At 45.6% G+C, this 12310-nt stretch overlaps 1 protein-coding gene across 1 annotated transcript; it reads left to right on the top strand.

Moving 5' to 3' along the window:
• The first annotated feature begins 9033 nt into the window (after positions 1-9033).
• On the top strand, positions 9034-11178 carry LOC112135785 (hydroxycarboxylic acid receptor 2). The gene has a single exon (XM_024256763.2). The coding sequence runs from the start codon at positions 9189-9191 to the stop codon at positions 10278-10280; it is 1092 nt and encodes a 363-aa protein (XP_024112531.1). The 5' UTR covers positions 9034-9188; the 3' UTR covers positions 10281-11178.
• The last annotated feature ends 1132 nt before the right edge of the window (positions 11179-12310 follow it).

Genomic DNA, 12310 nt, shown 5'->3' with positions numbered 1-12310 from the left:
GAGCCTTGGGGTGGCTATGGGTGTCATGACTATGGTGGAGTAGAACAATGGGGATAAAAAGTAACTGGGGCTGGGGTGACTGGGATGGCTTCTATGAGGCATTGACCTTGAGCTGAGCCGTGAATGACTAAACAGAGAAGCAATGCAAAAGTCTGGGGGAAAGACACGCCAAGCAGAGGGAATGGTAGGTGCAAAGGCCCTGAGGTGAGAATTAGGTTGGTGACTGTGTGTTCATTTCCTGTGGCTGGGTGGCTTGGAACAACAGAAATGTATTCTCCCACAGATCTGGAAGCTAGAAGTGCAGAATCAAGGTGTTGGCAGGGTTGGTTCCATCTGGCGGCTAAGGGAAAATGTTTCATGCCTCACTCCGAGCTTTAGGAGACTGCCGGCACTCTTGGACTTTCCTTGGCTTGTGGACGCTTCAATCCAATCTCTGCCCCTGTCACCACATGCTGGTCCCCTCTGTGTCCTCTCTTCTTACAGACACCTGTCGTTTCTTTTCTTTTCTTTTTTTTTTTTTTTTTTTTTTTGGTCTGTTTTTGAGACAGAGTCTCGCTCTGTCACCCAGGCTGGAGTGCAGTGGCTTCATCTCGGCTCACTGCAACTCTGCCTCCCGGGCTCAAGCGATTCTCCTGCCTCAGTCTCTCATGCAGCTGGGATTATAGGCATGCACCCCCACATCTGTCTAATTTTTGTATTTTTAGTAGAGACAGCATTTTGCCATGTTGGCTAGGCTGGTCTCGAACTCCTGACCTCAGGTGATCCACCTGCCTCAGCCTCCCAAAGTGTTGGGATTACAGGTGTGATCCAGCAGGCCCGGCCATAAATATGCCTGTCTTTATAACCCACCCTAATCCAGGATGCTCTCATCTTGAGATCTTTACCTTAGTTATACCTACAAAGACCCTTATTCCAAATAAGGTTGTATTCTAAGGTTTGGGTGAACATAGCTGTTGGGAACCAGAACTCAACCGACTATAGTGAGGAACAATGCGGCCAGCACGATAAGCATGGGGCCTGCCATATAGTGAGGTCAAGTTCCCCTTTCAGACAAAAGTAATGAAAGACTTGAGATGAAAATCATACTATATTTAAATGAAAAAGTTTCTAAACAGAATACGATATCCGTTTTCTTTTAAAATACGTGTATCTATGTACTTGTGTATGGAACAACAGACTACAAGAATACACACCAGGCCGGGGGCAGTGGCTCACCCCTGTAATCTCAGCACTTTTGGAGGCCAAAGCGGGTGGATCATGTGAGCCCAGGAGTTCAAGACCAGCCTGGGCAACATAGCAATACTCCATCTGTACAAAAAATGTAAATATTTAGCCAGGCATGGTGGCACACACATGCAGTCCTAGCTACTAGGGAGGCTGTGCTGGGAGGATCACTTGAGCCCAGGAGTTTGAGGCTGCTGTGAGCTATGATCAGGCCACTGCACTCCAGCCAGGGCGACAGAGTGAGACCTTGTCTCAAAAAAAAAAAAAAAAAAAAAAAGAGAAAAGAAAGAAAGAAGGAAGGAAGGAACGGAAGGAAAAGAAAGAAAGAAGAGAGAGAGAGAAGGAAGGAAGGAAGGAAAGAAAAAAAGAAAGAAAAAAGAGAAAGAGACACTCTGATACTTAGGCTGAGCCATTGGAAAGTTTCTTCTACATTTCCTGTGTGTGTGTGTGTGTGTGTGTGTGTGTGTGTGTTTGTGTTTGTGTGTGTGTGTGTTTGTGTGTGCGTGTGTTTGTGTGTGTGTGTTTGTGTGTTTGTGTGTGTGTGTTTGTGTTTTTGTGTGTGTGTTTGTGTGTGGGGGTGTGTGTGTGTGTGAAAGAAGAGAGAGGAAGAGGAAGACAGAATTTATGTATGTAGATCTATGTGTCTATATGTTGGAAAAGGTGGTTATAATCATATATGCATCTATTTTGCATTACTGCCTTTAAACCTGTCTTGCAGCTGTTTATTTTGGGGGCTTAGTTTTTAGGGTCACCAGATTCATGAGTTCACTCTCTGCTATGTAGACTAGAACTTCCTCACAGCTCTTCCCAACAATCTCTTTCCAGCATCAAGAGATTATCTCTAAGTCTAGATCCATAAAATCAGGGGTCAAGATCATGTTCATTTCTGATTCTTTGAGCTCCCTTCCCTTTCCAGGTTCATTCTCTTATTTGCCCCACGATGCCTTACCTGAAGTGAGGGTGAAATCGCCTTTGCAAAAATTATAACTGAGAAAATTATGATGGTGAAATAGATCTAACCTCACTCCATCTTTCTTCTAACCTCCAAGCTGTCCTTGTTCATTACTGGGCATAGGCCAAACTAACTTTGGGAGGAAGTTGTTTATAGTTTAACTTTGAAACAAAGACAATAACAGCCCTTTCCCACAACGAACCCCCTTCCTGCCTGAGGGCTAGACTGCCTTCGCAGGACTAACAAATTAGCTATAAGATTAGAAATTATGGTTTACGAGCCACGCGGCCTCTGGCACTCAGCCTCTGGCTGCAAGATTCTGAACCTTCCCAAATTGCTCCTGGGAATAGCATCACTGTTGTAAAACCTAAAATCAGTGCTTGAGGTATTTTGCAGACCCTGCACTCTGATGCATCCCCTGACACCACCCAGTCCAGTAATCTGGCACAACCAGTTCTGCCATCCTACCCAGGAACAGAAGACAGTAAGAAAACTCACTTTGACCCCTATGATTTCATCTCTAACCCAGCCAATCAGCATTCCCCACTTCCCAAGTCCCTAGCCACCAAATTAGCCTTAAAAACTCTGATCCTGAATTCTCTGATTTGAATAATGATAAAACTGGTCTCTTGTACAGACGGCCCTGCAGGAATTAAACTTTATTGCAATTCCCCTGTCTTTTTTTTTTTTTTTTCTTTTGAGACAGAGTTTCACAGGCTGGAGTGTAATGTTGCGATCTCAGCTCACTGCAACCTCTACCTCCCGGGTTCAAGCTATTCTCCTGCCTCAGCCTCCCAAGTAGTAGGGATTACAAGCATGCACCACCATGTCCGGCTAATTTTGTATTTTTAGTAGAGACAGGTTTTCATCATGTTGGCCAGGCTGGTCTCAAACTTCTGACCTCAGGTGATCCGCCTGCCTTGGCTTCCCAAAATGTTATGATTACAGGCGTGAGCCACTGGGCCCGGACCCCTGTCTTGATAAATTGGCTTTGTCTAGGCAGTGGACAAGGAGAACTCCACTGGGTGGTTGCAAATCTGGGGGGTCATCCGGGGCCATCCTTGTGGGTACCTGCCTGAGGTTCGGTAGCCCTCCACCAGCGATGGATCTGGAGGCCCGCCCAAGTGGCAATTTAGTTCTTGGACTGGGGGCTAACTGTGGCACCGTCTCTACCAGCAGGGTGTTGCCAACTCATGGTGCATGAATTCAAATGCAATAAACAGTCCTGGGGAGATGTCCCGCACCTGTAGCCCCATCAGGGGTGTCTGATTTGGTGAGTATTCTAGGTGCTGACAACAACCTCATCCTTCTGACCTGTTGGCCTCTCTGAAGTGGGTGTCTGCTCTAATTGGATCAAGAATAGGGGACTTGTTTGGAGGAATATTCTTGGTTTGTGATTTGGCCTGGAATCTCTGTGTGCAAGTCCTTCTGCTTGTCTTTTTCACTTGAGTGTTTGTATATGTATAGGAATTGCTGATGGAAGTCCGACAGGCTCTCCTAGTTTGTCTGGTCTATCACATTTGCTGAACCCTGAAGGAATTGTTAGCAGAAGAGCAACAGGCCTGACTCGTGGTGATTTTCCATTCTTCTAGAAGCTGCAGGGAAAGGGAACCCAGAAATCCGGTATGCCAGCAAAGAGAGTAAGAATTTCTGACAAGCCAGGCTTCTGGTCTCTCTCTCTCTCTCTCTCTTTCTCTCTGTGAATGGTAAACATCATTGTTTGTCTCCTCTGCAAGGGTTTGATTAATTGAAAAAAGGATTTATAACTGGGCACAGTGGCTCACGCCTGTAATTCCAGCACTTTGGGAGGTCGAGGTGGGCAGATCACCTGAGGTCGGGAAGTTCAAGACCAGCCTGGCCAACATGGTGAAGCCCCGTTTCTACTAAAAATACAAAAATTAGCCGGGTGTGGTGGCAGGTGCCTGTAATCCCAGCTACTCAGGAGGCTGAGGCAGGAGAATCGCTTGAACCCAGGAGGCAGAGGTTGCAGTGATCTGAGATCATGCCATTGCACTCCAGCCTGGGTGACAAGAGTAAGACTCCATCTCAAAACAAAAAAAAGCTCTTCAAGAAAACTGGTCTTATACCTTGTATATGCAGTCTCTGTACAGGGTTCCTGACTTGTCATAAGTAAAGAATGTCACTATCTGACAGGCCCAGAAGCCCAAATTATCTTAGGACCTTGAGAGGAGGAAAATTCTCCCAACTCATACAGGTATTTGCAGGCATAGATAAATCCATGGCTGGGCTAAAGGCTTTAAAAAGTATAAGGTGAGATTCCTTAAGGAATGAAATTTCAGCAAAGCCAATTTTGTTTTTATGTATTTATTTATTTTAGAGCCATGGCCTTGCTCTGTCATCCAGGCTCAGGTGATTCTCCCACCTCAGCATCCCAAGTAGCTGGGACTACAGGGATGCGTCACCACACCTGGCTAATTTTTGTAGAGATGGGGCATCTCGCTATGTTGCCCAGGCTGGTCTTGAACTCCCGGGCTCAAGTGATTCTCCCACCTTGGCCTCCCAAAGTGCTGGGATTACAGGTGTAAGCCACCATGCCTGACCAGCAAATCCAATTTTAAAGAGCCTATATGGCAAATAATTATACTTGCTGTACTTTATACAAATAATCAGGCCAAGTATAATAAGACTAAGACTTATTTCATAATTACATTTGTCCTACTTTTATTTGTTTTTAATAAAAATGGGGACTAAAGAGAGAAAAATTATGTTTCAAAAGCTATAGTACACCCATTGTTAGATTCTAGTCTTGTCCACTGTTCTTGAGTTTTTGTTATTTTCTGCAATTTGGACTAAATCCTGAATTCTTTGTGGCTGCAGTGAGCTGTGATCACACCACTGCACTCCAGCCTGCATGACAGAGTGAGACCCTGTTTCAAAAAAATTAAACTAAATTTTAAAAATTGTTGTGCGGCACAGAGATAACCAGTTTTTCTTGTTGACTGCATCTTTAACTATGGCTGTCCTGAAGCTAACCTAACTAATGCTCCAAACTAATGTTTTCCAAACTAATGCTTTCAAATTTTTCTTCCACTTTTCTGACTCGGACTCAATAAAATTGCTACTACCTTTTTTCCTGAGGCCCTGTAAGCTGAAGCTTATTCTTTTAATACAGGTGGCAAAACACATGTCAGATTGCCACTGCCTTCCCGCTCTATAACTAAAGGTATTTTGAGTTTCACATCTGGATAAATTGTGCCCAACATTCACTTTTGTTTTTCTTATATTTCTATAGAAATGCCTCGTATTAAAAATCTGTTTGTCTTCATCACATATAGAGGCCTAGCTCATATGCGATGCCACCTCCTGATACAGGAAACAGCTGTTTAACTGAACTGATCTAGTCCCAGGACTAGGAAACTGATTAATAATATATGGGACAGTGTATTTAAATTTGCTCTTTCCTGGCTGACTATAGGTGCACTGCCTATGAGTTAGCCCTGATCCACAAGGAGCAGTACCAAATAAAATAAAGTAAAATAAAATGAAATTCACTCATTCTTGACTATCCCGATATGTTTGTCCAACAACCTCTGACCCAACTCTCTCTGCTAGTGACCCATGTCTGATTGGTTCTTGCAGCTATTCACCTCAGAGCTTAAGAGCAATTCTACAAAGGCTTCTTTTTTTTTTTTTTTTTTTCATAGACAAAGTATCACTTTATTGCCTAGACTAGTCTTGAACCCCTGGACTCAAGCAATCCTCCTGCCTTGGTCTCCCAAAGTGCTGGGATTACAGGCATGAACCACCACACCTGGGTTTTTTTTTTTTTTTTGAGACAGAGTTTCCCTCTTGTTGCCCAGGCTGTAGTGCAATGGCCTGATCTCGGCTCACCACAACCTCCGCCTCCTGGGTCCCAGTTCAAGCAGTTCTCCTGCCTCAGCCTACTGAATAGCTGGGATTACAGGCACGTGCCACCACACCCAGCTAAATTTTGTATTTTAGTAGAGATGGGGTTTCGCCATGTTGACCAGGCTGGTATCGAACTCCTGACCTCGTGATCCGCCCACCTCAGCCTCCCAAAGTGCTGGGATTACAGGCGTGAGCACCGTGCCCGGCTTTTTTTTTTTTTTTTTTGGTGGAGTCTCACTCTGTCACCCAGGCTGCAGCGCAGTGGCACAATCTTGGTTCACTGTAACCTCCAACTCCCTGGTTCAAGCGATTCTCTTGCCTCAGCCTCCCAAGTAGCTGGGATTACAGGCGCCCGCCACCATGCCCAGCTAATTTTTGTAAATTTTAGTAGAGACGGGGATTCACCATATTGGCCAAGATGGTCTGGATCTCCTGACCTTGTGATCCGCCCGTCTCGGCCTCCCAAAGTGTTGGGATTACAGGCGTGAGCCACCGCGCCCGGCCACGCTCTGCTCTTGTGAGCTGGGTGGCCCTGAATATTTTATCCTCTCTGAACTTCACTTTCCTCATTTTGAAATCAGAATCAATAATAATACCTTCCACATGGGCTACAGTCAGGGTGAAACAAGCGACTATAAAAGCACTGAGCTCCTGGCTAACACGGTGAAACCCCGTCTCTACTAAAAATGTAAAAAATTAGCCAGGCATGGTGGCGGGTGCCTCTAGTCCCAGCCACTCGGGAGGCTGAGGCAGCATGGCGTGAACCCGGGAGGCGGAGCTTGCAGTGAGCCCAGAGCCAGACTCTGTCTCAAAAAAAAAAAAAAAGCACTGAGCGTGGGCTCCAGCACATGGGAAGCTCTGTATAATGTAGGTGCCACCATCATCTTCATCATCGTCTTCATCTCACCTGGATCATCATCAAGTACTTGTAGTTCTATGGGAATCTAATATTAGGTCATCCTGACTCTAGTTTACTGTGAAGAGTCTATAAGCTCCTATTATTGAACCTGCGTTTGCAGCTAAAGAAATAAATTGACATCTTATGGCCATCAGTGATGGTTCACACCTGTAATCCCAGCAATTTGGTATGCCAAGGCGGGCGGATCACTTGAAGTCAGGAGTTCAAGACCAGCCTGGCCAAAATGGTGAAATCCATCTCTACTAAAAATACAAAAATTAGCCAGGCATGGTGGCGGGCACCTGTAGTCTCAGCTACCTGGGAGGCTGAGGCAGGAGAATCGCTTGAACCCGGGAGGCAGAGGTTGCAGTGAGCCAAGATCATGCCACTGCACTCCAGCCTGGGCGACAGAGCGAAACTCTGTCTCAAAAGAAAAAAAAAAAAAAAAAAAGGAAGAAATTTACATTTTATAACTCAAAGTAGAAGCAACACAGTTTAGAAACCTCCTGCACGGAAGAATTCATAAGACCAAAATATTAAAGGGAGAAAACATTCTATAGGATGACACCCAATCACACTGATAAGCAGAGAAACGTGTCCCGCTACAAGGCAGAGTTTCATGTCCTCTTAGGTCCTGTCACTCTAATTTTACAAAATGAGGCGTTTAAAAATATCACATACTTAGTGGGGGAGGTTTTGCGTGTGTGGAGACAGAGTATACAGGACTGTCCGTACTTTCTGCTCAATTATGCTGTGAATCTAAAACTGCCCTAAAAAATAAAGTTCATTAAAAAAAAAATCACGGCCAGGCACAGTGGCTCACGCCTGTAATCCCAGCACTTTGGGAGGCCCAGGTGGGCGGATCACAAGGTCAGGAGTTTGAGACCAGCCTGGCCAACAAGGTGAAACCTCCTCTTTACTAAAAATACAAAAAATTAGTTGGGTGTGGTGGCACACACCTGTAGTCCCAGCTACTCAGGAGGCTGAGGCAGAAGAATTGCTTGAACCTGGGAGGCAGAGGTTGCAGTGAGCTGAGATTGTGCCACTGTTCTCCAGCCTGGGTGACAGAGTGAGACTCTGTCTCACAAAAAAAAAAAAAAAAATCACATCCTAAGGTCTCAAGGACATAAAACAAGATAGAGACCTCATCCAGTTTTTTGTTTGTTTCAGGGACCTGCAACCAAGTTTGTTACTGACCAGTTTCCTGGGCTGTCTAGAACAGACAGCTTATGGGGTACTAACCCCATGCTATATCCTAAGATACCCCTCTTCATGCAGAGCGACACAGAAAAACAAATTTGTAGCACAAAGTACATCCAATTTGCTACAGCTTACAACTAGCCTCATGAATCCTTTTTCTCATTAATTCAAAGTTTGCAAAAAAAAAAAAAAATCACATACTTAAAAATAAATCACTTGAGCACAGAAGCATATCAAAATCTAATATAAACAAACAAAAAACCCAACTTATTTTAACATGCCACTGAAACTGGGCTTAAGTTTTCAAACGTCTTATGAAATGTTATACTCTCGAGCAGGCTTTTTTTTTTTTTTTCTAACTGGAGATGAATGGCAGAGTTCTGATGTGGAAAAGCAATCCATGGTTGTACAGAGAGGTGGCATAGGAAAAGTGGTCAAATTCAACCAGTCTGTCCTCATCAAACAGGCGACTACTGTCTTCTCAGCATTTCCAAAAGAAATCATATGTCTGCTACTGTTTATGTCATATGTCTGTTAATTTTTCATGCTAATTCTTAGTGTTTCTGGAAAACCTCACTGTTTGGCACCAAAAATTATTATTGCTATTGTTGTTGTTTTGTTAATTATGTAAGCCAAGCAGATGACGGTGAATTAATTCTGCAATGTTGAGTACTCAATTGGCATACAGGCGCCCAGCCTTCCAAAGGGATATCCTTCATGTTTCACTGATTTTCGAATGACAGTCGGCTTGCCTAAACTTATCCTTTACATTTAAGACATTTTGTGGGTTCCTGTCTGCCCAGGGGATTCTTATTACTTGTTTATGCAAACAGCAGGTTGCATAAGAGCCTTGCTGGCCTTTTTTTTTTTTTTTTTTTTTTTTAGAGATTTCGTAGTTTCCTGGTAACCATTCAGTCATCTATTTCAACACCCTGACATGACATAAAGGCAGGCGCAGAACCACACGTTCAGCACACAGACGCACACCTCCTTGCTGGAGCATTCGCTAGGCGAGGCGCTTCATCGGACTCACTAGCTGCACTCATGAATCGGCACCATCTGCAGGATCACTTTCTGGAAATAGACAAGAAGAACTGCTGTGTGTTCCGAGATGACTTCATTGTCAAGGTGTTGCCGCCGGTGCTGGGGCTGGAGTTTATCTTCGGGCTTCTGGGCAATGGCCTTGCCCTGTGGATTTTCTGTTTCCACCTCAAGTCCTGGAAATCCAGCCGGATTTTCCTGTTCAACCTGGCAGTGGCTGACTTTCTACTGATCATCTGCCTGCCGTTCCTGATGGACAACTATGTGAGACGTTGGGACTGGAAGTTTGGGGACATCCCTTGCCGGCTGATGCTCTTCATGTTGGCCATGAACCGCCAGGGCAGCATCATCTTCCTCACGGTGGTGGCTGTGGACAGGTATTTCCGGGTGGTCCATCCCCACCACGCCCTGAACAAGATCTCCAATCGGACAGCAGCCATCATCTCTTGCCTTCTGTGGGGCATCACTATTGGCCTGACAGTCCATCTTCTGCAGAAGAAGATGCCGATCCAGAACAGTGGTGCAAATTTGTGCAGCAGCTTCAGCATCTGCCATAACTTCCGATGGCATGAAGCCATGTTCCTCCTGGAGTTCTTCCTGCCCCTGAGCATCATCCTGTTCTGCTCAGCCAGAATTATCTGGAGCCTGCGGCAGAGACAAATGGACCGGCATGCCAAGATCAAGAGAGCCATCACCTTCCTCATGGTGGTGGCCGTCGTCTTTGTCATCTGCTTCCTTCCCAGCGTGGCTGTGCGGATACGCATCTTCTGGCTCCTGCACACTTTGGGCACGCAGAATTGTGAAGTGTACCGCTCAGTGGACCTGGCGTTCTTTATCACTCTCAGCTTCACCTACATGAACAGCATGCTGGACCCCGTGGTGTACTACTTCTCCAGCCCATCCTTTCCCAACTTCTTCTCCACTTTGATCAACCGCTGCCTCCGAAGGAAGATGACAGGTGAGCCAGATAATAACCGCAGCACGAGCGTCGAGCTCACGGGGGACCCCAACACAACCAGAGGCGCTCCAGAGGCGTTAATGGCCAACTCCGGTGAGCCATGGAGCCCCTCTTATCTGGGCCCAACCTCCCCTTAAATAACCATGCCAAGAAGGGACATTGTCACCAAGAACCAGGATCTCTGGAGAAACAGTTGGGCTGTTGTATCGAGTAATGTCACTGGACTCGGCCTAAGGTTTCCTGGAATTTCCAGATTCAGAGAATCCGATTTAGGGAAACTGTGGCAGACAAGTGGGAGACTGGTTGCAAGGTATGACCGCAGGAATCCTGGAGGAACAGAGAGTAAAGCTTCTAGGCATCTGAAACTTTTGCTTCATCTCTGATGCTCGCAGGACTAAAGATGGGCAAATTGTCGGCGTTTCTGCTGAGCAGAGTTGGAGCCAGAGATCTACTCGTGACTTGTTGGCCTTCTTCCCGCACCTGCCTGAGACTGGGAGGGCTCAGCTCCTGGGGTGGTATATAGCCTGCTTGTGAGCTCCAGCAGGAAGAAGGAGAGCTGAGATTGGAGGGAATTGTGTTGCTCCTGGAGGGAGCCCAGGCATCATTAAATAAGCCAGTAGGTCACCTGGCTTCCGTGGACCAATTCATCTTTCAGACAAGCTTTAGCAGAAATGGACTCAGGGAAGAGACTCACATGCTTTGGTTAATATCTGTGTTTCCGGTGGGTGTAATAGGGGATTAGCCCCAGAAGGGACTGAGCTAAACAGTGTTATTATGGGAAAGGAAATGGCATTGCTGCTTTCAACCAGCGACTAATGCAATCCATTCCTCTCTTATTTATAGTAATCTAAGGGTTGAGCAGTTAAAATGGCTTCAGGATAGAAAGCTGTTTCCCACCTGTTTGCTTTTACCATTAAAAGGGAAACGTGCCTCTGTCCCACGGGTAGAGGGGGGTACGTTCCTCGTGGTTCCTTTGCTTGTGTTTCTGTACTTACCAAACATCTACCATTTCAATAAATTTTGATAGGAGACACAGTCTGGCGTTGCTATATCTGGGTTATGGTTCACAGAAATGGACTTCTTACTTAAGCAGAGACCTTTATGGGTTATTAACTATGTCCTGGTAGGGAACTACTCCACACTGCAAAGTAAGAAAGAGACACAGACGCTGAGCTACATCATGAGACAACTAAGCAGAAATTACACCTGTGTCTAAACAAAGATAGAAAGAGCTGGGATTAAAAATAATTTGGAAGGATAGTACAGATACGATTGCAAGAGCACTTACATTTTATTAGAGTTTGGTGAATATTGCTGTTAGTATCTGTGCATTAAAAACCGAATCAAGACCAGGCGCAATGGCTCACACCTGTAATCCCAGCACTTTGGGGGAGCCGAGGCGGGCAGATCACCCGAGGTCAGGAGTTTGAGACCAGCCTGGCCAACATGGCGAAACCCCGCTTCTACTAAAAATACAAGAAAAATTAGCCAGGCACGGTGGCGGCCGCCTGTAGTCCCAGCTACTGGGGAGGCTGGGGGAAGAAGAATTGCTTGAACCCGGGAGGCGGAGGTTGCAGAGAGCTGAGATGGTGTGCCTGCACTTCAGCCTGGGTGACAGAGCAAGACTTCATCTCAAATAATAAATAATAAGAATAAATAATATAAAAAGGGAATCAAGCCAGGCAGATATTTTTCCGTAAGAGGGGGAAGAGCAAGCCTCCTATGGAATGGTTTCAGTTCCCGGTTCGGAGAAGGAAAGGAGATGTACTGGTTTGAGTCTGTGATCAGTTCAAGTTTCTGTTACGCTTTCATTTCCAACTCTGTCACTCCTTGATTATTTGGCAAGACGAGGCTTGTTTCAACCTCCTGACATGAACACAGATAAGGAATTTAGAGACAGGCTCCCAGCTCTGGGTGAATGACAGTAAATGAAGAAAGGTAGATGCTCTGGAATTACCTCTGTGCTTTCAGAGCAGTTGGCTTGTCTGTATCACCAAGCAATGTACAGGTAAAAAGCCAAAAGCAAGGATCACCTTAAAGAGGAAGAGATGTCAGGGATGAGCTCAGAGGAAAATAGGGATTCCCCAGCCTCGGAGGCGTGAGTCAGTGCGGAGCCTCGTTGTGAAACCCAGATTCGTTCAAGGGATGAGGTGGTTTGGGGTGTTCG

Source organism: Pongo abelii, chromosome 10, assembly GCF_028885655.2.
Source record: "Pongo abelii isolate AG06213 chromosome 10, NHGRI_mPonAbe1-v2.0_pri, whole genome shotgun sequence".
NCBI lineage: Eukaryota > Metazoa > Chordata > Mammalia > Primates > Hominidae > Pongo > Pongo abelii.
Note: the sequence above shows the minus strand (reverse complement) of the source record. Positions and strands in the feature narration are given on the sequence as shown.